The 26,970-nt window shown below is 41.4% G+C and overlaps 1 protein-coding gene across 3 annotated transcripts in view; it reads right to left on the reverse strand.

Moving 5' to 3' along the window:
- ENPP2 (ectonucleotide pyrophosphatase/phosphodiesterase 2) overlaps positions 1 to 26,970 on the reverse strand; it is a 123,473-nt gene that overhangs the window by 16,379 nt on the left and 80,124 nt on the right. For all 3 annotated transcript variants that reach the window (XM_032777218.2, XM_032777219.2, XM_032777217.2), the window contains exons 10-17: positions 22,945 to 23,010; positions 22,211 to 22,283; positions 11,250 to 11,358; positions 8,251 to 8,376; positions 5,920 to 5,951; positions 4,990 to 5,117; positions 1,511 to 1,598; positions 1,267 to 1,354 (exon numbers count right to left, since the gene is read on the reverse strand). In XM_032777218.2, the coding sequence (XP_032633109.1) occupies positions 1,267 to 1,354; positions 1,511 to 1,598; positions 4,990 to 5,117; positions 5,920 to 5,951; positions 8,251 to 8,376; positions 11,250 to 11,358; positions 22,211 to 22,283; positions 22,945 to 23,010 (710 nt within the window). The remainder of the gene's footprint in view (positions 1 to 1,266; positions 1,355 to 1,510; positions 1,599 to 4,989; positions 5,118 to 5,919; positions 5,952 to 8,250; positions 8,377 to 11,249; positions 11,359 to 22,210; positions 22,284 to 22,944; positions 23,011 to 26,970) is intronic.

A 26,970-nucleotide genomic window follows, 5' to 3' on the forward strand; every position in this document is an offset into this window, starting at 1 on the left:
GGGGCAGGGAAAACACCAGCAGCAGCGAGTCTCAGAGCCCAGACCAACTGACTCAAGCACGTGGGGCCCACACTAAGGGGCTAAGAACACTCACTCAGGGAGGTGGGAGGGGTCAGAGCCCAAGGAGGGAAAAAAAATCTACATTGCTATATTTAGCCCCATCGGGCCAGGCCTGCAAGCCCAAGTCAGTTGATCAGATGTGCTGGCATGGGGTGGGGGCATTGGGGGTTGCAGAGTAGATGTACCCATAGAGTTTCCAATGAGGATCAATACCTTAGAGGGCAAACCTGCAGCATGCTTGGTTAAACCCGACAGTGCTATCAGTCTTAAAAAATACTAAAAGTCAAACCGATATACAGCATTTAACATCCCCACTAAAACATTTTCTTTGGAATCTTTCATCTAGGATTTCCTGGTAGTGTACAAACATTAAATAAGCCACCTAACACCACTGACAGACAGGAAAGTTCAATATTGCACACATTTGGAGAAGAGTGAACAGACACAATGAGCTGTTATTGTGATTTGCACAAAAGGCACATCATGTTAATGACGATGGTTCTGTTCCAGTGCGATCTCTTGACTGGTTCATATCTGAAAGGAAGTGTTGTCTACTGGTTAAAGCACGAGACAAAGTAAAAAATGATCTTCGTTCTATTTCCAACTCTGCTATTGACTTCTGAGACCTCAAGACCAATTAGCCTCCTCATCTATAAATGGGAATAAATTATTAAACACAAAGATGTGTTTCACGTTTATAAATTAATATCTGCAGCTTCTTTTGAAATCCTCAGGTGGAAAGTTTAACTGAAAAAGGAAATGTACATTAAAGACAGGATCATAAAAATTATGTTCATGCAGTGCCATATCTAGCTTCTCTACTTCATTGCTGCAGTAAGAGTTCCAAAAACAATTATCGCCAACAAGAGGCACAGTAGTGGCAAAATAACGTCTATGCTGCTACGCATGAGATGCAGGGGCAGAAGCTCTCTCTGGACACAAGTCTAGCTCCCAGGGCTAATGGGGAATGTAGCCCTCTATATTTGATATCCCCGAGGAGCTGCCAGCAGAAACACAATGTGAATGTACTCCAATTGTTGGAGCAGAATGAACACAGGCCTCTGTGCATTCTGTCCTTCCATCCAAAGGGCAAGTGACAGTGCAGTGCTGGAGAAGGCAGTAGCCCAGAACATAAGCATAAGTTGTGCCTACACCAATCTCTGAAAGCTTTGTTGGCAAAAGTAGTTTAGAAATGGAGTAGCTTACCACACATAACGTTGTAAAGTTCAATATTTTCAAATGGAGGTACTTTGGCCTTGTGCTTGAATGTGGGACCATAGCCTACAAAGACAGTCTTCAAAGAAGAGAGAAACATGGTAAAAGTAGTAGTTTTTTTTGTTTTTTTGTTTTTTTAAAAAAAAGAGTTAAAGCAAATTCCAAGACTTCAAGTTTCTCCCTCCAACACACAAACCCAATTACCCTCGCAAAAAGGTTAGTTTGCTGCTTATACCTGCATACTGTTGATCTTGTTGTCATATCCATGATCGCCATGGAAGAAGCATTTTCCTGATAGTTTCTTATAAACATCCATGGATTTCCTACATTGAAATGTAAAATCATAAGAATTATTGCTCAACCTGACAATGTAGTTTCAGAAGATTAAAATTTAGGCTGTGATTTTCAAAAGGAGTTGAAGGGAGGTAGAGCCTAAATCCCTTTGAATGTCATGAGGATTTGGGCACCTAACTTCTACAGGTTCCTTTGAAAATTCCAGCCTTAACACACACAAAAACAGTGAAGTCATCTCTCAATTATACAGAAACTTTGTCCTAAACTATCCCAGAGCATTTTACAAACTATAATTATCCCCAACACCGGAGTGGATGCACCAGCAGGACACACTACTTGGGATAAGAAGTGAATACCATACCCAAATGAAACTCTAGGGGGAAGTTAGGTAGGCAGTTCTCCAAAGAGGACATCATTCTCTTTCCCAATGATGCTCCCTCAGCATTAAATATATTCCACCAAGGAAGCGATGGATTTGGACAAGCACATGGGTCCTCCCATTACTCTCAAAAGTCTTAAAACTGAATTTTGCTCAGTATTTTAATAAGTGTATTGTGACATCAGTTCTTAACAGAAATCCCCATTGACAACTATGAGTGTTTCTGCTTAAATGGATGGCGCAATATAACTTAATACTATGCCATTATTAAGAGAACGAAAAACTTGAGACATCACCTGCCTGGGATGTACTTGAAAAGAAACCAATGCATATGGCATAATGAACATCAGCTATTGTTAGCCTTGGATAACTTGCCATTCCCAGGTAGAAGCCCTTCCCCACTGGGGACACCTACAGATTGAAGCTGTTTAGGATCATGTTGCCCTAAATCAGTAGCATTCTAACAGATGCTTCTCAGAAAGTCAGAAAGCACCTTTTTAATAAATTACAATGCTACTGAGTCCTTTTCACCTGCTTACTCTTACACTTTGTGGTAGGCAAAGAAGAAACAGACCTGGAAAGAAAATGGGAGAAACTCAGAAGGAAAAGAAACATATGAAGAACGTAAGTGGTAGTCATAGAAATATAATGACTAGCTTTGTTACACAGTAAGATTTATGAGCAGCATCACAGGGGCTGCCATCCTAAAAGTCAGTTTGTACACCCATTAGATGATGTTCTCTCAGAGATTTGGCTTTTGTCCTCAAAACTGGAAGTGAAGTAATCAGACCTGTAACTATTACAGAAATAGTCTTTTCCTGGCTATAAACATGAATTACAGTTACATTAACAGAAGAGAAGGGTGCACACATTAAAAGGTAGCAGTAGCAAATAATGCAGCCAAAGGAAGTTTGAACTGAGATGAAAAGGGAAAAAATCTTGAGTAAAATATTCCTATTACCTCTCTTCCTCATCCCATATGTAGAGCTGTTTGGGAATCTTCTATTTTTTTTTTTTTTTGGTCGGGGTGGGGGGGTAGTCAGAAAATGATGATTGGTCTAAAGCATGGTTCCCAAACTTTAACAACCTGTGAACCCCTTTCACTAAAATGTTGAGTCTCACAAATCCCCTCCTAAAAATGAATATTTCCAGGAATTTTCTCCTTTACCTGAGTATAAATTAGAAAAGCAGTGATCTTGGAAATATAAAAATTTGTTCTTATGACAAGCTTATTACACACTTATTATTTATCATTACAGTATTTTTATTACATTATGAAGATGGCAACACTCTTCCAAGATCTCACTTTCGCAGCTTATATCACTTTGAATAAGCCTGTTATAAGACAAGGCTCCTATGTTTCATCAAGGAGCATCAGATGTGAAACAGCATGAAGATATTTAAGAAGCCAACTCAGTGTTCCTCCTACACAAGCTTTCAGATCTTGAGCAGTCCAGGCAAACACCACATGTTACAACAAAACTTAAACTTGTTCTTCATAATAATTTAAAAAAACAATACTAGCTGCCTATTTAATTTAAAAAAAACAGCAAAAAATATCCACCTCCCTTTCCTACAAGGAGTCTTGCAGTTTAAACCTCCTCTGCATGATAGATATGCTTGCTTTGATCTGCTTAGTTCTTGGAAGTGCAGGGGCTGTGAGCTGCCGGCCCCCTGTGGCCCTGGGATCCCTATGGACAGCTCTGTTGGCCATCAGGAATTTTTTTCCTGAGAACCCCAGTTTGGGAACCATTGGTCTAAACCAAAATCTTTTTGTGGGAACATACCAGGTTTTGACAAACAGCTTTTGTTAGGAAAGGTTTCACAGGTCAAAACCAGACAGACACATTGACCCCAGAATAGCCAAGAGCCTAGTAGTTATGGCACTCAACTGGAAGTGGAAGACCCAGGTTCAAGTCCCTAGTCTGAATCATGAAAAACCTGGAAAGGAGGCCATGGATTCATCCTGATGTGGAACACAAAAAATAGAAAAAAGGAAAAATTCTATACTTCAAGTTTTGCAGAACAGGAAAACTGCCTCCTGTCTAGTCCTACATATATCAATAAAAATTGTTAAAATGGTAAGCCTAAAACCAGAATTTAATTCTTTGAAATTTAAGAACCATCATCAGAAATTGTAGAAAGAAGACTTGTCATCTTGCCTACTGGAATTACATCCACTCTGAAAAGGCAACTGGGATTTCCCATTCACTGCTTTAGTAGAAAGATCTTTGCATAAATACAGGAAGATTAGCACAAGCGTCAAAGATACTTATTAGACAGACAAGGTGGGTATCCTGGGACCAGGACCGGCGCCAGCGTTTTTGGTACCCTAGGTGCACGGCCATTTTGCTGCCCCACGTGCTGCTCCCGCGGCTCCGGTGGAGCTGCTGCAGGCATGCCTGTGAGAGGTCCACTGGAGCCACGGGACCAGCGGACCCTCTGCAGGCACGCCTGCGGCAGGTCAACCGGAGCTGCCTGTCACCCCCACCCCGGGCAAAATGCCGCCCCTCAATAATCCTGGCAGCCTAGACGATTGCCTAGGTTGCCTAAATGGAAGCGCTGGCCCTGCCTGGAACTGACACAGCTACAACTATATTGCATGCAAAGACACTTATGACACACTGTTTGACTGGCAGCAACATTTTCAGAAAAGAACTACCAATTCTTAAAGTCCATCACAAGAGATGCCAAGAACATAAATCTGTCCTGTTCTCTACCAAAAAAAAAAAAAAAACCACACTGACTCAGCTTTATGAATAACGGACTAGCTGTACTTGATTTAATATATCATTTTATCAACAGATCAAAGAAGATATTTTAAACACAAAAGGATGTTGACGGTAGAAAAGATGCCTCCTTTTCTATTGTCTTTAAAAGCAAAGTAACGGTATAAACTGCCTGCCTCTCTAAATAGGATTATTTTTTTGCCCGGCTAATTGCTAAATAGCTTAAGAATATTCAAAAGTACCAGTAACTAATCGAGAGAAGGCAGAAGAGACCAAAAAGGAAAACACACATACAAAGACACCACAGTTTACCTTGCCACATGCCATCTTCTGTCCACCAGTAAGTGAATATCCTCAATTCTTCTGTTGTAAGCATAGTGCAAACGCTTGGGAAGGTGCTGTTTCAAATAAGGTTTAAAGTGCTGGTCTGGCTTTCTACACTGAAAGACAATTGTAAAAAGCTATATTGTTTCAAGTCATCATCGCTAGTATAGCTTCAACCACACAATCTGTTTGATTTCAGAGTTTAAGGTTACATATAGTAGGCATATATCCCAGATTTTGCATAACAATCGAAAGGATCATATTTGTATCAGTGCACTATTTATACTATGCATCCCTAAGGACAGGTGAGTTTTGAATTATGTTCTATGCACATCTGACACCTTTGTTCTCGCCACAGAGTGTTTTTGTGAAACTCCTGTGCATTTTCCTCAGTGATATGCAAAATGGTTCATATCTGACCAAAGCTTAATTTCAGAAGACTCCCTGAATACTGAATGATAGCCTTTCCAAAAATGTTTTTGAAGCAGTTTGGCCTCTACATTAGATAAATCAGTATATATTTAATGGGAATTTCATAAAAACAAGGTTAAGGTTGAGGGATATCAAATGGATTTTTACTGCATCTTCCAAGTACTACTAGAATGTTTACTCATAAAAAGGTTACTTTCCATTTCTGAAGGAAGGAATAAATTGGCTCAATTCAGGGACTCAAGACCATCAGGGACATTCTGGCTGTGTACTACCCAAAAGGGTTATAAAAGCTACTACAGCAGCAAACAGTGGAACTCATGACACACATTAATCCCTACTCATGAAGGGCCCTATTTATCTCTCTATCTTCAGCCTAATGGTGGTTTTCTGACTAAAGAGTGAGCAGGGAATGGTGAATAAATCCCCAAATTAACATGTGAAATAAACAATATGTAGACAGATAATATGCCAGTGCTAAATACTTACTGTGAGGTTGGCAACAATTACTTTAGGGTCATCTGTTAAAAGAGACAGACATAAAACAGTCATTTGTTTATTGGAGTTACAAGGCAAGCACTCTCTTTTCAGGAGTCCAGGCTCCTTTTAAAAGCTATCCTATCTTAGCAAAATGTATTATTGATGTGCAACAACACACCTTTAATATGCCTTTCCTTAATAACCCAAAATTTTTTAGCAACATTGATCAGTGTTTTATACTTTGGACCTGAAACTAAATAGTCATAGAAATAAAAATTTTAAACTAATGTCTTGACAGTCATCTATCTAATCTGACAAAGTAAGCAGTCACATCTGAGAATTTGCAAAAGCTTTCTGTAAGAATGTTTAAGTGCAAGAATAAGCATCTTTATAAGCAATAATTAATAAGAAAGCTGTGGTTCTTTTGGCTGCTTTAACATTACACACAGCTGAATAAGTCACTAAATGAAATAACTGAAAAAAAATTCTGGGCAAGCCTTGGGACTTTACTCTATGTAAGCTGTACTACCACTTGGACAACCCACATTAAAATTCTCAGTCTCACTACTTCCAGGGCCAGCAAACAGCATTTCTCAGGCCCTGGAGGAGAAAACAGAATTGGAAGAAAATGAAGACCCTTGTCTCTCAACTGTCTTATTTTGGCTGCTTAAGGCATGATATTGATTGGCTTTGAAATGAGTCACATTCAGTCTTAGGTACAATTCACAGGCACATTTATTTCAAAGATGCGAGAATGAAGGTAGTGTTAAGGCATGAAATAGTGGAGGAGGGAGAAAGTAATTAGGTAATCTGCCATTTAAAGTTTTGTTCCAAGTCCTGGGAAAGTGCCTATTTATTTTGAGTTTGAATTGTTCATTTATAGGCAATTACAAACATTCAGGAAGAAGAGGATAGAAAGAGACCCATAGAGGAGATGAATGCATTTGGGGGGAGGGATAGATCAGTAGTTTGAGCATTAGCCTCCTAAACCCAGGGTTGTGAGTTCAGTTTTTGAGGGGCCAATTAGGGATCTGGGGCAAAAATCAGTACTTGGTCCTGCTAGTGAAGGCAGGGGGCTGGACTTTTGATGACTGTCCCTTCCAGTTCTAGGAGATAGTTATATCTCCAATTATTTTAATTATTTAAGTGAGGGTGGGAAAAAACAAAACAAAACACCAAAACACAGAGGCACTGTGCCAGGGATTAGTGAGGACAATCAATCTTCTTTTTGGAAGTTCTCACCATGCCCCAATCAAAGGAAAATAACATTTGCTCAACATCAGAGAAACTGAAAGAATGATTTTCCTCATGCTATTTCACTTCTCTTTGCATAACAGTAAAATATGGTGCATCTAATTATCTGTAAGAACTTTAACATGGTAGTGCCTGATCCCACTTCTAGAGAAAACTGCAGTAAAATTCACTGGAGTCAACAAAGGGACAAAAAGTTCTCAGTGGAAGATACACAAAAATATTCACTCATAATGAGATAATAGGCATGGGAAGACCTTTAAAAAAATTGTAACTGGAAGTTTACTAATAGTTTAGGTAGAATCTGCAAAGAAAGAATTTAGTCTTTATGGTAGTCCACCAAAATCACAACATTGTTTATTTTTGAGTGTACTGTAAAATACTTGCATCTTATGACGTGAATAAATTAATTTTTATGCTCTAAAAAGCTTAAGATACACATCAGTGAAACACTGGTATTTGAAAACAGATCTTTACCCATGTTCCTTAGACAAACATCAGAATACATTTGTTCATAGTTAAACCTTTAATCTAGGTACTGATTTTAACACATACCCATTGGCTCTGATGTACTTTTGGATTTTGTAATCTTGAAATATCTCAATCTGGTTTTTGCACAACCAGATATATCTTCAAGAAAATTATCCCCAGAATGTTTCAAATGGTCTCATAATTTAGCACTCCAAGCAACTTAAAAGCATGCTGCAAATAACCCAGCTTTTTCATATACTATCACTGAGCCCCATTTGCTCAAATTCACGTTGCACAGTTTTCTCTTACTCACATTCTGCCTTAGCTGTGCATGGCTGCCAAATATCTAACACTGTTTTTTGGCCACAAGAATTGGAAAACTAATGGATTCATAATTAAAACTACCACTTGACCAGTCAATAGGCCTAGTCAATAGACTATATTTAATAATAATTAAAAAATTCTCACTTAGCATCCAATTCTGCAAGGTGATGAACCCCTTCAAGTCTCACAATCATTGATAATGGGACAACTTGTCTGGATATGTGCTACTCTACCTTAGTTAGAGTTGCAGAATCTTGGCCTCAGTATAGTACGATACTTGTACAATCAACTTACATTTCAGATTATTATTAGATCGAGGGCGAATGCGTCCTAAAGACCCAGGCACCAATACGATATCTTCTACATTAGTCAGATAGTTACTCAAAAATTCAGTTCTTTCACAAGTGGTGTCCTCCATTCCTGTGGAAGGGAAATTAACCTCCTTTAATAGAGAATTATCGTGAAACAAGCTTATTTCTAAAATACAGGCATCTCTGGCTTCAGAGAAACCGTTCGAAAACAAATATTTCTTCTTTATATACTCATTCTGTTCCTCTCTTCCTAGCAGGTAACCTAACCTCAAGCTTATGGAAAGACTACACTGTCATGAATTAGTCATCAAGAGTGGTCACTGGAACTATTCCACCTGCCAAGGAGCTGTCAGACACATGGACATCTTTGTTTGTTTGTTTTTCAGCTTTCACCAATATCAAGCTCTTTTAGTTAATGTCTTCTTGATGGCAGCACTGATAATCACCAACATAAGACATTGTTTAAGAACCAAATTGTGGCTGGTGCTTGCACCTATGTGCACAACAGAAATGCCAGTCACTACCTCCAGGGAGCGTACACTTGTTATACATCCAGTTTTAACTCTCAGAAGAACTAAGATCAGCTCCTAGTTTCAAAGTTATTTTTAAAATACAATTTAAAGAGAGGAGACAAACACACAAAGGTATTGTATTTTGGAGTGTATTTTAAACTATCTGTAGGTAGAGTGAACAGAGAGTTGTTTTGTCTCAATCTAATTCTTAGTAAGTAAAGCTCAAAAGCCTCTAGACAAGGAATGACTATGTTTGGAAAATAAACTCTCCCTAGAACCTCAGCAGTCATCCCTTCCACATCAGGGAGGAGACATAACTGGTAGAGCAGTGGTCCCCAACCTTTTTGTGGCCAGTAGCGCATTCATGTTTTCAGAAGAGTGTGGCGGACACCAACAATTACTCACAGGGCCAGCTCCAGACACCAGTGGAGCAAGCACGTGCCTGGGGCAGTACATGCTGCGGGGCAGCATTCCATCCGTTCTGCAGAGTTGGAGCGTTTTATTTTGTTTTTTGGGTTTTTTGGTGGCAGTTCTGGGCAGTGCAGAAAGAAGCTGGGAGCATAGAGAACACTGGCACCTGCAGCCCCAGAGTGTTCTGTCCTCAGCAGGCACGGGGCCCCGGCTTCTCTCTCCTGCTGGGCACTAAGAGGGCCTCCTGCCTGCCGGGGAGGGAGAACACCAGTGCCCGCAGCCTGCAGCCCCCGAGTTCTCTGTCCCCGGCAGGCACAGTGCCACAGCTTCTCGAAGCCGGAGAGAAGCCATGGCCCTGCGCCTGCCAGGGACCAAGAACAGCAGCGCCCACAGTCTGCAGCCCCAGAGAAGCCAGAGAAAAACTGCAGCCCTGCGCCTGCCAAGGACCGAGGACATGGGCACCCACAGCCTGCAGCCCCAGAGTTCTCTGGCCATGGCTTCTGTCTGGCTTCAGCTGCGGCCCCACGCCTGTCAGAGACCAAGAACACCAGCTTCTCCAGGGCTGCAGGCACCGGTGTTCTCGGTCCCTGGCAGGCGCAGGGCTGCGGCTTCTCTCCAGCTTCTCCGGGGCTGCAGACTGTGGGCACCAGAGAGAAGCCGCAGGCCCACGCCTGCCAGGGACAGGGAACACCAGCACCCGCAGCCTGCACCCCCAGAGTTCTCTGTCCCCAGCAGGTACAGGTCCGCGACTTCTCTCCCCTGCTGGGCACTAGGCGGGCACACAAATGCCCCAGCGGGTGCCACGGTGCCCATGGGCACCGCGTTGGGGACCACTGTGGTAGAGAAACCTGTAGCACTGTGCTGTACCTGTTTTGTAGACAGAGAGTGAACTTTACTGCCCAGGACCGTTAATTTGGCACTTCGTTCACACACACAAAAGTCTTATCTGAATAGCACAGTATCCCATAGCAAATCATGACTCATTTAGTGCACTATTACTCTAATTAGAGACCTTTAGTAACCCCTCTGACTACCTCAAAACATACCCAAACAATCTCTATTTTCCTTCTTTCTCCTACAGTATTTTTCACTGGAGTTTCTCTGTCTTTACTATGAATTCTTATTGTGAAGTTTTCCCTAATTTTCAAGTGACAGAGACTTTTCAAGTCACAATTTTCCATTTCTGGTCATTCTGCCCATTTTTGCCACTTATTCTCTCCCCAATCCAAACTCTCTCTTGGGGGCATTTCTCCTTCCTCCATAACCCTTCAAAGCTGGGCCCAGTCTCTCATAACTATCTCAACTTTGTTCCTCTGTATCTGACCAGCTGTCCTCCTAATTGCCATGGAAACTTACTGTTCCAAAATTCTTCTCCTACTGTCATTAAAAAGGGGATGAGGCTTCTATACCATTTTCCTGCCAGATAACCTACTAAAAAAGACATGGGGACAGATTGTAGCTCTTCACATTTGCTAGGGAGCAGCTATGAGAGATTGTACATTATTTGTGTGGATCACACCCCAAAAAACAACAGGCTTAATTCTGAACGAATGTGCAAACAGTAAACCAAATAGTTAAAATAAGAAGGAATTCCTCCACAAAAAGGTAATCATCAGGCAAATTAAATGTTGGGTTTACATTGTCAGTGTTCTGTGAATAAATATTTTTACTTTTTAAAGGAATTTTTAAAATAGGATATTCATTTAGGCTCTGATCCAGTAAAGTACTTGTTGTGTGTGTAACTTTAAGCACAGTGACAAAGAATCCTGTGGCACCTTATACACTAACAGAAGTATCGGAGCATAAGCTTTCGTGAGTGAATACCCACTTCGTCAGACGCATGTCACATGTCTGACGAAGCGGGTATTCATCCACAAAAGCTTATGCTCCAATACTTCTGCTAGTGTATAAGGTGCCACAGGACTTTGTCACTTTTTACATTCTAAACTAATACAGCTACCCCTTTGTTACTTTAAGCACAGTGAAGCTCTGGAAATTGCTCAAGCATCAGTTTCTATCCATATTTACATACTAAGAAAGGACAAGTAAGAGTTTTTACCATGGTCTCCAACAAAGATAACATTGACACATCGATGTAGCTTCAGCTGCTTCAGTCCATCCATTAATTGTCCTAAAATCTTGTCAATATCCCTTAGGGGATTTATCATCTATACAAAGTTTGCAGAAAGAAAGCAAGTTAATCACCATAACAATGCTCCCTCTTTCACTACAGGTGGAGCTTCCTCAGCAGAATTCTGGTAGGTTAACTTTCCAGATCAAAAGGCAGATCCTTGGCTGAGTAGTTATCACCCTGACCTAATGGTCATCTCCTTTCCCATGAGCTTGGTTTGATTTCCTTGAGGGAAAAATATAAAAAAGTCTTCTATTGGGATGTTGTCGGATGACTACAAGAGATCATTGATCCTATTCCTACCCCTCCAACAAACCCCCTAAACATATAGTAAATCTGCCTTTGCATTTACCATATTAGAAAAATGCATATGATTGGAGAAGATTGGGCGGGGGAGGGGGAGGAGAGAACTGATTTAAATGCTGTTCTTCAAATGGAATTTAGCTTTTCAGTTTTTCTGCACACCAACTACGAAGTCATGGTACATAGCTTCAAATCTCAATGTTCATATGAAAATCCCAAACCACTGTGAAGGGTGCTCCAGGAGGTATCTGGTGCTAGAATGTCTGCCCCTCAGTCTTCCATCATAAGTAGTAGGAGGGGAAAAAAGGCAGCTTCAGCTTGATAGCCAAGGTCTCTAAAGGATCAAGTGACAATTCTGGCAAGATGTTGAAAAAGGATGCCCAGATCTAAATTGGTATAAATACATTATTTTATAAAAAGGCAAAATTATGACAGTATGCTGACAAGTTACAATTCTGAGCAGGAACAGAAGCGAGTGCAATTTTTTTTTATTAGATAAATACTTTGAATCTCTGAATATTTTAGATAAAGGACAGTTTAAGAAAAAAGAGACAGACAAACAAATGTTGGTCACAATATGCTGAATATCCCATCTGCATACTTAACTGGATCAATTAAATTTGGAAGAAAAAACAATTGTCACAACCTTGACTTGAAAAGGTAGATTTCAACAATTTCCTAAGAGAAATTTCCGCTTACATATGTCAACCTGACCCTAATTTAAATGTTTTGCAAACTCTCCTTCTGCCTGAACTGCCACCCACCTCGTGGAATTGTAGATTCTGAAAATAATCAAGACAAGACAGGAAATTACAACTCATATGAGGCACGATGGCGACTGTGCCACAGGGAGAAACCCACTGTGCACCACAGGAGATGGAATCCAGCTGGGGAGCAGGAAGAACACAGAACTACAATTCCCAGGAGACACTGTAGCAGCTCAGACAGAGAGAACAGACTCTCAAACTAAATGCTCCTATTTAGGAAATTATGAACATTTAGTTTCAGTCAAAAATGATCAATCATTCTGAATCAACATTTTTCAGAACTTTTCATTCCATGAAAAATTTCACTATTTTGACTTTTTGTCCCAAACTGGGACAAAAGCCTACTGTTAAAATATTAGATTTTTCCCATGAATTGGAAAGTCCGTTTCAGTCAGCTCTAATTGTATCTCATATCTCACCGCCTTCCTGACCAATGCTCGCAAAACAGTACAGAACCGACTGCGCAAAATGCAGGAATTGTGGCTGAGCGCCAAAGCAGATGAAATACAGGCGCACGCGGACAGGAACGACTATAAGCAGTTCTATGAAGCCCTCAATACATTCCATGGTTCACAGTCTTCTGGGAGCTTTCCCCTCCTGAACTCTGATGGCACCGTGCTCCTTACAGAAAAGATGCAGATTCTCCAGAGATGGGCTGAACATTTTGAAGCAGTTCTCAACTGCCCCTCAGTCATCAAATGATGAGGCCACTGACAAGATGCCCCAGGTTGCAGCTAATGACTCCATGGATGTTTCACCAGAAGAGGACGAAGTGAAGAAAGCCATCAACCAGCTGTCAAGTGGCAAAGCCCCAGGGTCAGATGCCATATCAGCAGAGATGTACAAAGTCGGTGGACCTGTGCTGCTACGGAAACTCACTGAGCTGTTTCAGTCCTTCTGGAAGCAGGGATCCATTCCTTAGGAATTTAGAGACGCGTCCATCGTGCACCTCTATAAGAGGAAGGGCAATCGCCAGGTATACGACAATCACCGTGAAATCTTGCTGCTCTCTACAGTGGGGAAAGTTCTTGCACGGGTTCTGTTGAACTGATTGATCACTCACCTGGAGCAGGGCTTACTGCCAGAATCACAGTGCGGCTTCCGCAAGGGACGTGGGACTATTGACATGATCTTCGCTGCGCATCAGCTACTGGAGAAATGTCCAGAACAGAATAGTGAACTCTACACAACTTTTGTGGACCTCATGAAAGCATTCGACTCTGTCAGTCGCCAGGGCCTGTGGAGGATCATGTTGAAATTCGGCTGTCCAGACAGAATCATACGAATGGTACGTCAATTTCATCACGGTATGATGGCGAAACATCTGAGGCCTTCCCAGTCACCAACGGCGTCAAACAAGAGTGTGTTTTAGCACCCACTTTGTTCAGCATGATATTCTCCGCCACTCTGACTGATGTCTTTCAACACTGCACTGAAGGAGTAGGCCTGAAGTACAGAACCAATGGGAAACTATTCAATCTGAGGTGACTGCGTGCCATCACCAAGGTGAAGGAAACTGTACTTTGAGACTCTCTCTTTGCCGATGATTGTGCTCTGAATGCTAGTACAGAGCCAGAAATGCAAGCCAGTATGGACAAGTTTTCATCTGCATGCAACAACTTCGGTCTCACCATTAACATCAAGACGACTGAGGTCATGCACCAGCCAGCTCTCCACGCTCTGTACTCAGAACTGTCCATCACTGTAAATGGACAGAGACTTCAGGCAGTGGACCAGTTCACGTACCTGGGCAGTACCCTTTCCCGAGCAGTGTCAAATCGATGATGAAGTAAACTGCCAAATTGCTAAAGCCAGCTCTGCATTTGGCCGATTGCGCTCCAACATCTGGGAACGTTGAGAGATCAGCCTACCAACGAAGCTGAAGGTCTACCGAACAGTGGTGCTTCCAGCTCCGCTGTACACCTGTGAGACGTGGACTGTTTATCGGAGTCATGCACGAAGGCTCAAATCGCTTCCACATTTCCTGTCTTCGAAAGCTTCTAAAAATCAGATAGCAGGACAAAAGTGTCTGATACTGAAGTCCTTACCAGAACCAGTCTGCCGTCAGTTCACACACTGCTGATGAGAGCCCAGACCAGATGGGCCGGACATGTCGTGAGAATGTCAGACGAGCGCATTCCTAAACAACTCTTCTACGGAGAACTCATCCAGGGAAAGTGCTCCCATGGAGGACAAAAGAAGCGGTTCAAGGACACGCTGAAGACCTCTCTGAAGTCCCTTGAGATCAACACCGCCACATGGGAAACCCTCGCACTGAACCATCCAGCATGGCGCAGCCTCATTCATACAGGCAGTAAATACCTCTGAGGCGAGGCGTACTGCTGAGGCTGAAAGAAAGTGTGAGCTGCACAAATCCAGAGCTGCTACCACATCATCGACAGTGCCATCACGTCTGTCTGATGCGTGACATGACATTCCACGCCCGAATTGGACTGATCAGTCATCTTCGGACGCACAGAGTCCAGTAATTGAACGAATGAGCTGAGGTCTTCATCGACAACGATGGACAAACATCAATTGTATCTCATGAATCATGTAAGGAAATTAAGTCTTATTTCAGCCTCCAAATCGTAACTCTGCAGTTAGGAAACCTGGGAACTGCAAATCCTCTTGGATTTCACATGAACATTTTCTTGTGAAACAGGTTATGCTGTTCTTAAAATAGAGCAATAGTATTTCCATACATGATAAGGAACCACAAATCACAGTACTTTTCTAAGGTCCTATATCCACCAAATTTCAGCTGGGGATTTGCAAAAATGTTTTTGATACTACAAAAACAAACTAAATCGGGGAAATCCTGTTTTTAAATAAAAAAATCAAAACAACAAAATAAAGCAAAAAACCACCCCCCCTACCAAACCCTCCCCCTCTCCCCCCCCACACATACTATTTCACATGATCACAGCCGGAGAACCTCAAATTTAGTTCCTTCACCTTCATTATTCTCACTGGGTTCTCATTTAAAGAGTTCTATTTATTTCTTAAACAGACTAAGGTTGATACTGAATGTCATTAATATGTTTATGTAAGGATACTCTACGTGGATGTGGGACTGCCTTGAGACCATGTTCTTGTCCAGATATAACCTCCAAGGAGTTATCAGTAAAAGAATAAAGGTCTTATGTGTACCTTTGCTCAGATCACATGCTGATCTCCACTACCTCAGATCTTTGTAAAGTAATGTGGAAGGCTTTATTTTCCAAGATAGGTGTGGATATCTGAGATGCCACCAAAAAAACCAGTTGACATTATTATAAGAAAACAGGTATGAAATGCAGACCAGTGTTACCAGATAGTTCTTCAGAAGGAAAACTCATGCTAGAACCTATTTTAGCCAGATGCTGATGTATGAGAGAGGAAATGATTTAACTCCTAGGCACTAGTTGAGTGGTACATCTCATTGCTCTCAATGGCCATAAACAAATGCTAGCACTAGATCTGCACTGGATGTGAACGATAAATTTGTGCTAGAATAAGCTGAGGTCTTTGCAGGCTTAGTGAGAAATCAACAACTGGGTTTGCACGGAAATTTGCATGGATGTATGAAATATTCATCCAGAGAAGAGAAGCCGGTGTGGAGGGAGAGATACATGAACTCCCACTGTTAGGCCACCTAGAACATATTTTATGCCAAAAAGAGTAGGACCTTGAATTGGCAAACTACTCTGAAAAGGGGAACTCCTGTGTAGTTTGTTGAAGGGGACTTCTTTCATGTCAGAAGATTATCAGCCTCCCTCTTGAGTAGATTATCAATGATCAAGGTATTGTGGGAAATGGCAGTTTCTTACACTTGATGACTGATTCCCTACCCCCCACCCCTTCAGTTCCAGGATGAGTCTCAGAATACCTGATTAACTTCAGAAGTATATTTTTTTAAAATCAGGAATTGAAAGCTACTGGGAAGAGTTTCTATTGCTCCTTTTTGAAAATGTACTGTGTCAAGATTTTTGCTTAGATCCCACAGGAGATATTTTTAGGCCCCATGAACTGGGTTACAATTAGTTTAAAATGCCTGAATGGAAGGGATGCTGAAGTGGTCCACAGCTTCTCCCAAGCTGTCAGTTAGCGGCAGGAGGAGAGATTTTGTTTATTAAGAATCATCCTGTCTCCTCTCAATCTTTTCCTGGTGAAGCAACCTCCAACTTTGATCTTTTTGAAGACAGAGACTTAAGTACCATCATAAGGCATTACTGCCAGACCCAAAATTATGGCTTCAAAAATCATGATTTGCATGCCCTTCATCCCATCTCCCCGCCCCCCAAAAGTCTCAAGATTTTTCAGCCAGCCAATGAGATTTTTTTGTGCATGCCATCTGGTTTTTGAGCCTTCAGGTTACACTCCGGTCACATTTTCAACTTTGCTCCAGAGCCACAAAGACTAGAAACTTGGTTTTATTTAAAAAAAAAAAAAAATACATAAAGAGATTCTCACAATCACTTGATACCAGGCAATGGGGCTTAAAGAAGGACACACAATATTGTGAGACTCATGATAAAAATCTAATGGGTTGGTGACGCTGATAAGATCTTCCCAGAGCTTTGTTTCATGCTCCCTCTGTTTGATGGATTTTTAAAAGGTTCTAAAGAGGCTTTCCCTAGAGTGAACCAAGTCTAAAATAGGAAGAACATAGTTCCCGAAAGACTCAATATATCCTGGCTGCTTTGCCAGCAGTGATCTTTCAGTACAGTTATAGAAGGGAGTCCAAGCTGCAAAAATTAAGCTACATAAGAGCCTCAAACTGACACTTCGGTCACAAAGTTTTGTAACACAGGTAAACTTACTTTGTTCCGACGGGATTCCGCAGAATACTGATCCACTCTATGTACTTTTCTTCTTTTCTTTGGAGATGCAACTCGTCTTTCCTGTCTCCTCTTAGGAGTAATCTTTCTCTTAGGTCTCTTAGGCGGAGTAAGAGGTGAACCATAACTACTCTCCTGTACTGGCGGAGAGAGATGTCTGGACTCAGAGAAATCCTGACTCAGCTAGCATCAGATACTATAGTGACCTGGGTCATCAAATTGAAGAGCATGAAGATCAACGCTTCTTCAATAATATAGGAGTTGGTAAAGGGACAATTTAGAGGTCTCGCTCTACAGAGGAGCTCATTAAATTGTACTTGAAAGTGGGATAGTTACTCAAGCAACTAACATAAGAGCAAATGAAACTGGTATTTCAGGAGAAGGTCGATCAGGCCAATTTTTATGAATACATACTGTAGTGTTATGAGTGGTTTCTCTTCAAGTGTAACTCAATTCACAAAATATACAAATAAATACACAAAATATGTATCAGTATCACCTTCACAATTTTGGTGGTGTACATTTTTTTTTTTTTTTTTTGCAAATTCTTGTGTGGGGGCGGATGTTCATGAAACATGGAACATTTGACTTGCTGGTTACCAGTTCAGCTGGAAGCATCTGTGTACTACAAAGCCACCATTCAGTGGCAATCTTAGAAAAGAGTGCAGGATTGAACCAACATGCAGACTGCGCCTTCTGAATAATCTAAGAATTTGTTATGGGTAGCGTGAGAGAAATCTGCACTGCTGCTGACTACCTTGTACTAGTTGTATGGATAAATTGAGGACATCAGTCTCCAGAGCTGTCAATATGACACCGTTTGTGAGCAGTACATTATCTATCAAAATAAGTCATTTGAAATGGGTTTATACATTTTTTGTGCGTGAATGCTATGAAAGAGGAGACTGGAATGGCCTGATGTTCCTCTTACCAATAAGGCCCACTTTAAAGATATACGGGGTTGCCACGCACAGCTCTCACTTTTGGCCTGTTCTGCACCTGTGAGATGCTAAGCACCAACACTTTCCATCAATTTTTATGGGAGTTGTGGGTTTTCAGCACTGCTTAGGAGCATCTGTGAATGGTGTGAGATGACACCTATAGGGAGATAATACAACTAAGTAGGCAGGTAAGGGGAAATGGGACCTGCTAAATGGGCTTGACGAAAGTCAGTGATTTATAATATTTACTTCTATCTACTTTGCCAGTTTCTCTGTTGTTCAGTCACAGAGTTTTATGAAAGAAAAAAACAAAACAAAAAAAAGTGTTACCATCTGCCATGCTGTTTCATTGCTTCCAAGGCAAGCAGCTGGAAAGGAGATTCTAATCCAGTCTCATTCGTCTCTCTCCAGAAAGGCATTTTAATAAAGCAGCACCAGAGTTTTCTTTTTAAAATGTTTCAAGCTTTGTGCAGTCCTGATGAGAGGAGCAGCAGGGAAAGGAAGGATTCTCATTTTACGCTGTCCCTAAATAAACTCAGCCAGAGCTTGACAGTGCCAGACACACACTGGCCAGTGCAAGAAACCTAGATATTTTGAACACTTAAAAGTGCCGTCTCAAGACGGCATGTTAGAGGAGCAGCAGGAATAGAGTTTAGGCATGACAGGTTTTGATCTACTTAGACCATTTACAGTAGTATGTGTATACATTTTTTTTCTTTCAAAAGTTAGCTAGGAAGAAAAGCCAAGTTCTTGTTAACCAGCCAAACCTTAGCCTCATTTGAAAAGAATCGGAATAGGGTTATTTCTTTTTGGGGGGGGTCCAGGGCCCCTCAGAAAGATGAACAAATCCATCCCCTCTTTCTAGACATAACAAAAGGTGGGAACTAGCCAGCCAAAGCTCTGCCTCTCATCCCAGAAGGACAACCCATCAGTGTCACTGCAGAAGCACAGAAGGGAAGAGGGGGAAAAAAAACAAAAACAAAAAAAAAAAACCCAGAATTGCGGAAATAACCAAGGGCAGGCATACATTTTAAATTTCTCATCACCACATTCTGAAAATAAGCTTTATAACAAATTTCCTAGTTCAAAAGAGCTGTTTGTGAAGGTCTCATTAAAAACAATGTTACACTTCTAACGTAATGAACTTCATTTACACTGAAACACCTAATAAAACAAAACATACTGCAAGTTATTGTAGTCAACATATTGGGCAAAATCCTGGTTCAATCAATGGAACCCCCAGAATTTCACCCACTAATTTTGAGTGCTTCTACTCCTTTTTACTCCTAAATTTTAATGTACTGTGCCCTCAATGTATAGACTGTTGAGCACTTCCTGCAAGGTTTCAGTGTCAACTGAAGTCCCTGGGAGCTGAAAATGATCAGCACAAGGCAGGATCAAGTCTTTTTAAAAAAAAAAAAAAAAAAAAAAAAAAAAGAATCCTCCCCATCTTAGATAAGACTATCCAAGGAAATTCAGAATAAAAGATTAAATCTAGTTGAAAAAATCCTGTCTCAAGCTAAGGTACTACTAAATATTCCCCTCCCACCCCCCCCCCCCCATCCAGAGACATCAGCAGCAGAGCTGCTCCTCAAACTTAGCGAATATGAGACAAGAAGAGTTCACTATAAAGGAGATTTTGACTGGGGGGGGGGGGACACCTCTTAAATATACTATACAATGTTCAAGAGCTTGTTAAAGCTCCAGTGTGTTGCTCAGTTGCCACAGAGGAAAAACTGGTCAGAACCATTCCAAGTGTCTAAGTTCTGCCAGTTCTGTACTAAGAAGAATGATTTCATGCAGAGGTCAAGCTCCAATTACTAAGGAAGCAGCTTACTGGGGTCCCACTGAGCGGTTCCTTCCCAGATGATTTATGAGATGTTCATAGCTCCCAGAAACTGAGGGGCAGGAGGAAGAAGCATCAAGATAAACATAATACTTTCTAGCTCCTCCCTCCTGAAATCATGCCACTAGTGAGTCTTATACAGCTGCGTGCTTGTTTTTAAATCCACATTTACAAAATCATCTCTCATCATTGTAAATTTGGGAACTGAAATATGTTCATCCATGAAACAGCCTGTTCTTCATTCAATGAAAGTCAATCTGCAAAGCTATGTAACAAAAAAACCTCTTAAATGACCCTGCTTTAGTCATACAATCACAGGCTAGACTTTAGATAATCTTAGAATTCTTCTGGATAGCTATTTTTCGTCATTTTCTAAAAGACCCAATTAACTTCCTACATTACATAGAGAAAGGGTTAACTAGAAACTCTACCGCTGGGAAACATCTTAATCCCACATGGTACTGAGAATCTCAGCTCCTAGTGACTGAGCTAAGCACCTCACAGCATTAGGTCCTAAGAGAGCTTGTACAAAGAGCCTGTTTAGAGCTCAAATTTGAAGAACACACGCAATTTCATCTTCAAATTTCGCTTTACCGCAGTGAAAAGACACAATGAGAAAGTGTCTTTGTTCTGTAGAAAGCTATACTCTAAAGTTACTATTTTCTTTTAGTTTGATGCACAAGATGTTAGTCCTATATTGACCATTAATGCCAACAATGAGAAAACACACGCAGGCAGTTAAACAGCAAGTATTTTGGTTTATAGATTTTAGATAGTAAGTTATTTGGACCAAAGAGTCTTTATTCTGCCTGGCACAGCACTGATGACATTGCTGGTGTGTAGTGATTTATTAATAATGGCTCACATTTCATTTTAATCACATGCATATATTATTGCTTATGAGTCTGTAACCAGACTGTTACAGCAGAGATATTGCCTTCATCTACAGGCATGACAGACATTAGGGAAGGGAATGCTGACAGAAATTTTTCAAAGTTTAGAGATTTTTATGGAAAATTTCTGAATAAAGAATGAGAAGAGGTTAACACTGAAGTTGAAATGGAACCCTGGACATTCTAAAAAGTGTTTTAAAGGATAGTTTCTAAGTGCTCCCATCTCTAACAGAAATAGATACAAAGATTGTACACAAACAGGTTGAGAGACTATACTGGACATATGCACCCCTTGAGTGCACTGTGAGAATGGGGCTGCCAACAAAGTGTTTTCAGCAACTCAAGAAGTGCAGGTACCTGAAATAACTCCAAAATTTTAAAGTGCTGTTGCTTTTATTAAAAGTTGCTTGCTTTAAAAGTATATATATTCAGTCTTAATTTTAAGAGTCTGATCTGGCACTTCCACAATTTGCACTGAATTCAGTGAGAGTTTTGCCTGAGTAAAGTGTCCAAGATGAACTGCCAAGTGTTTAACTATTTTGGTGTAGAACCAATATTGCCTCTCCATATCCCCAAGATAACATGCTCCTGTACAGGCTTTTTGCACGTTCTTGAAAAATGTAGTAATTTGGTAAGTAACCAGTATAATTCATGAGAGTTCTGAATCCTTTGTCATCACTCCTGAGCCTGCACCAGTGGACAAAACAGAGTAGGGTGCTTTAAGCACCTCTGGGAAGTGATGGATTTTAAAGCTCCTTATCTCATGCTATTAGGGCACCTATGTCCATTTCAGAGGGAACAGTACTGGAGGGCTAACCAAACCGCTTTTTCATAAACTGAATATTGAAAACCACGGTTTTCCGACTCTAGAATAGAGTATTATCCAGGCTTCTTCAGATAGTCCACTTTTAAAAAAAATATTCACCCTCCCCTGTCACCCAAGGAAACACACCAGAGAAACAAAGAACGTTTTCTGCTGCTCTCTCATATAAGGTAATTTTTTTAAGAAGGGTAAATTGATTAAGGAGCACTACATTGTGCTGTTATACCAGCTAATTTCACACTTGAAACCTCTGCCAATCAAATACCTACATCCATAATGTGAACTTTATACAGAGGGATAGTTCTTAATGTCAAATGACCCTTGGTCATAAGTTCTTGTTAGCCAATCGTCTTCCCTTTCTGACAGATAGGAAGAGCACTGAAAAATAAGAAAGCCACCTCAGTTCAGGAGTAAAGTGTTAGCAAATATTCCATAGATGGCATGGTTGATCCTTGAGATGTGTAACTTTTATACAGGAAAAAACTATACTAACCTCAGAGCCAAAAGGACCATATCTGTGACCAGCAGCATCTGGTTGTTCAGAGTAGAAAGCATAGACATAAGGCCTGAAAGAAAGATTTTGTTCAGAATAGTCTGCCTTCAAACACAAAAGCAGAAGAAATTGCCAGGTCATGCTAAGTCAGCCTTTCAATTATTGTATGCCCTATGCAAAAAATTGTTGCTCAGTCAGATGTTTTTGAAAGTATAATTAAGCAATTATTTGTTCCAGAACTTCATTAGATATCAGAACACATGCAGGGAAGCACATAGGGCACAGCTGGCGGAAGCGCACTCTCCTTTAGTTCCGTAAGAAGGAGAGATCACAGTACCAGCTCACTTGAGCTATGCAGTCTGCAGCATGTGAGAACTTATGTAATAAAAAATACAATTAAGATCTTGACATTTTCCCAAGCCTCAGGGTGCAGCTTCTGCATTTACCACTGCCTAGAAGTTTATTAAGCCACATTAGACTAAGTAGCATAAAACGGCCAACATTAATCCATGTAATTAAAAGTTCCCCAATAATCAAAGGACATTCGCATCAGAGGTTTTTTGAGGAGGATTGAAACACTGCTGGTTAAAAGTTAAGAGCTACAAAGAATAGTAATACTGAATGCTGGCAAGAATAATTTTTAACACTAACATTCCATCTGTTTCTGCAGCTCCAGCTACTTTTAAAGAGAAGACAAGTTAGAAGTTTACAAAAAAGAATACTACATGAATTACCTTTCATTGTCTGGTAGGGTTAGCCACTGCAGTATTGTTAATATTCTGCGTTCATGGGGGATGACACTAGACCACAAAAGAAAAATAGGTTTAGTTATTGTTCAGTACAAGATAATCATTAGGTATACCATGAGCTAAATCTAACACCATAATCAGGACCTATCATGGACAAGTCAAATATTCTTTTTTCGCTCATTAACATTCAAATTTCATTCCCATTTTGCAACTCAAGTTATTGCACATCTCCTGAAAAGACAGTCCGATTAACCTATATTTCTCATTTGAGCCACCACTCTCAAGGAAATGGTTCATTTGTCTACTATCCTATATAACAGTGGATAAGGGCCCATTCCTGCAAACTTCTATTCATGTGAGTAGTCCTTGCTCATAACAACAGTTCTACTGAAGTCAACACTATTGCCAGCCTAAGTACGGACTACTCATATTAATAGCATTTACATGATCTGCTCCTACTACTACTGGGACTTTTCAACTTGGAAAAGAGAGGAGTAAAGGGGATATGACAGAGGTCTATAAAATCATGACTGGTGTGGAGAAACTAAATAAGGAAGGGTTATTTACTCCTTCTCTGAACACAAGAACTAGGGGTCACCAAATGAAATTAATAGGCAGCAGGTTTAAAAACAAATAAACGGAAGTATTTCTTCACACAATGCATAGTCAACCTGTGGAACTCCTTGCCAGAGGATGTTGTGAAAGCCAAGACTATTACAGCTCAAAGAACAACTAGATAAGTTCATGGAGGATAGGTCCATCAATGGCTGTTAGCCAGGATGGGGAGTGATGTGTCCCTACCCTCTGTTTGCCAGAAGTTCATTCCCTCTGAAGCACCTGGCTTGACCACTGTGAGAAGACAAGATACTGGGCTAGACAGACCTTTAGTCTGACCCACAGTGGCCATTCTTATGAAGGTGTTAGAAAGGCTCACATTGACTTTAGTGGGAACTGAATCAGGGCTTAAATTGGTATGAACCAGTTTATCCCTCAGATATGTAACCCCCTTGGGGTTCAGAGAGCATGGCCCTTTAAATCTTTTTCCCTGAAGGGGGGGAAGTGCTGATTGTTCCAGAAAGAGGAAGTGCTGTTGTGGGGAGGTGGAGCAGAGAAGGGGAGAGCAAGTGTGTGTGTCTCTGGACATAAAGGGCTGCAGCAAGCAGCCCCTCACAGAGTGAAGCAGCCAAGAACCTGCCTGAAGCCTGGGAAAGACAAAGCGGCCGGTCAGGGAAACCTCAGGACAGGAGCTAAGGGGGAGCACGGTGCCGGGAAGGAATCGCCCAAGGAGGACGACAGACCGGAGCTGGACCCAGTATCGCTGCTGCCCAGAGCTGTCTGAGGCCGTGAGTACTGGGGCTTGTGACTTTGCATTGGTAATAAAGAGGGAGGTGGTTAGCTAGTTAAGTGAGGAGGTGATCACTCTGTGTGGCTTTGCAGAGAGTGGCAGAAGGTGGCACTGCAGGGGTTTGTTGGGGAAAGTTAACTGGTGCCAAATATGATCAGGCGCACCTAAGACTCACCACTGGACTGGAACTTTGCCCAGGACTCTTGAACTCTACACAGACACATTGCTTGGCGCCTGCCCTTTCAGACTGTGCTGCCACTGGGCATATGGGGACTTGTGTTGAATGCAACCCTGTTTTACTGCTCCCCCTATAATTCCCAGTGTTGCTTTCCCCCTCTCTCATCCCTCTGTGAATAAATATTTCCCTTTCCTATATTCGTTGTACTCTTCCGGTGTGTGCATGTTCACTCTGGGGGGTTTGGAACAGGTGGCCCCGGGGTAGAAGGGACTTTCCCTGCTGCATTCCTACCTGCACCTTCTCTTGGCTAGAGCTGCCTGCAGAGCAGATTCCATCTTGGCCACAAGGGCACTAAAGTTACAGATGCATTTAGAATGCCGTCATTCAATCAGCACCATGACGCTCACAATTTTGAAACTCTTATTCTGCTAAAACCTCCTTAAGAATACTGAGACTTCCCAGTTGGATAGCGAGACTAATATCTACTAGAAGAAGAATTTTTAAACAGAGTTGTTAATCTTTAAAATGTCTCATCTTTTTGTATTCAAAGACAAAAAGCTATATGAAACTGGAGTTAAGATGTATATTGGTAATTTAAGGGTATAAACATTAGAGGGATGTAATTTATCACAAAAACAAGCAAGCATTACAAATCTTAACTCTGAATTTCTTGGATTAAGCTTAAAAGAAGTCCCAACATTCTAAGGTATGGAAATGCACAGTTCAGACACCCAAACAACCATAACTGTGCATGGTGTCACTACAGGGCAATCATCACACAATTATGACTAGTGCATAAATTGTGTAACCTAATCCGGAACCACAGACACTAACTGTTAAAGCAGCATTTCTCTTTTTGGCTCATGGTTTCACTACATGGCTGTCTCCCTATGCTGTCAAAGTCCACAATAGGTGATTGAATTCTCTGTAGTACAACATTCAACAGCTTCTCCTGTACAAGTAAATTCCAGTTACAAAGAATGGAGAGGGGAAAAATTACCATTAATCCTAACGGTAATTTTCCCTCAAATTCCTCAAAATATCGTGAGTTTATCTATATGGCAAGTTTGAAGAGTCTGCATCCTTCATTATGTAAATCATTTGGGAATAATAAAGGGTTTGCTAAATTTCTTAAGGGATGACTTACAAATTCTCAAGCAACAACGTTAATTCTGGGCCCAAAAGTGCACACGCTATTATTCTGGGGAGCATACACACTCTTCAGACATAGTGGCTGAATCTCTACTTCCAGAATTATTTCAAGTTTGCATTTTTAATTATGAAACCACACAACAGATTCAAAATAATGAGAATTACTTAAAATCATTAGTCACCCTGTCCAGTGTGACTATTTAGTGGTAGCATATTTTCCTAACAGGCAAGGAAAATAAGTGAGGTCCCTTGCTCCTAAGCCAGCAAGTTAGAACTCATGCAGATTGGGATGGGGGCATGACAGAGGGAGCTCCTGTCTATCACAGACATTTTCATAGCTGTCACAAATTGGGAGTCTCATTCTTTCTTAAGAGTAGGCCCTACAGCCTCACCACCTCAGAGACTAAACCTTTAAGCTTCAGCACTCCTGCTTCACATCATGAGCTCTGCCCAACACCACCTGAGAAACTCCTAGGCCTTATATACACTGCCACTTTACAGTGCTGAAACTTTCTCACTAAGGGGTGTGAACCCCCGGCCCCCAAATGCGATGCAAGTTTCAGCACTGTAAAGTCGCAGTGCAGACAGTGCACCAGTGCTGGAAGCCGCATTCCCAGCACTGGTAGCTACTCCCCTCATGGGGGTGGTTTTTTACAGCGCTAGGAGAGCTCTCCCCCAGCACTGGTGCCACAACGTTGGTAATGAAGATATACCCCTAGTCAGAGACTTTTACTCTCTTCAGGGACACAGGCACCCCAGCAAGTATTTGCAGTTACACCAGGCAGCCTTTCCAAAACAAAGCAGAGTTCATGAGTCAGCTGGAAACAGCACTGGAAGTCCTTAGCACAGAGAAGCATAGTTCATCTGGTGACACCAGAGCAATCTGCCAGCCATGCTGCTATGGACTCCATTTCAATCTCCGTGTCCCTTTGCCCAAGGTGACAGCAGTCCAGCCTTTCCCAAAGGGCAACTCTTTATATCCTGCCTGTCACCTCTCAGACCTTTGTTCTCGAGCTGGCCTCTGTTCAGCTTTCCTGATGAGAAGTTGGGAGAAAACCTCCTTCCTCTTGGTTGTTGATTGCTAGGTGTCAATGTACTGTGCACCAGGGATTTCCATGGTCATCCCAGATTTTCCATTGACATTGGTGAGCCTCAGCCAATCCTTTAATGACACAGTAAGTCCACCACACACACACACACACACACACTTCATGCCTCCTGCACTGCCCCAAGAGCAGATTTAACCTAGTAGCCCCCACTGGGTAGCAATGCAAAATACAGAGGGAAACTGAAGCACATATACGATTCATAAAAAAAGATGACAGAAAATTCCCAT

The sequence above is a fragment of the Chelonoidis abingdonii genome, chromosome 2, assembly GCF_003597395.2.
Source record: "Chelonoidis abingdonii isolate Lonesome George chromosome 2, CheloAbing_2.0, whole genome shotgun sequence".
Classification (NCBI taxonomy): domain Eukaryota; kingdom Metazoa; phylum Chordata; order Testudines; family Testudinidae; genus Chelonoidis; species Chelonoidis abingdonii.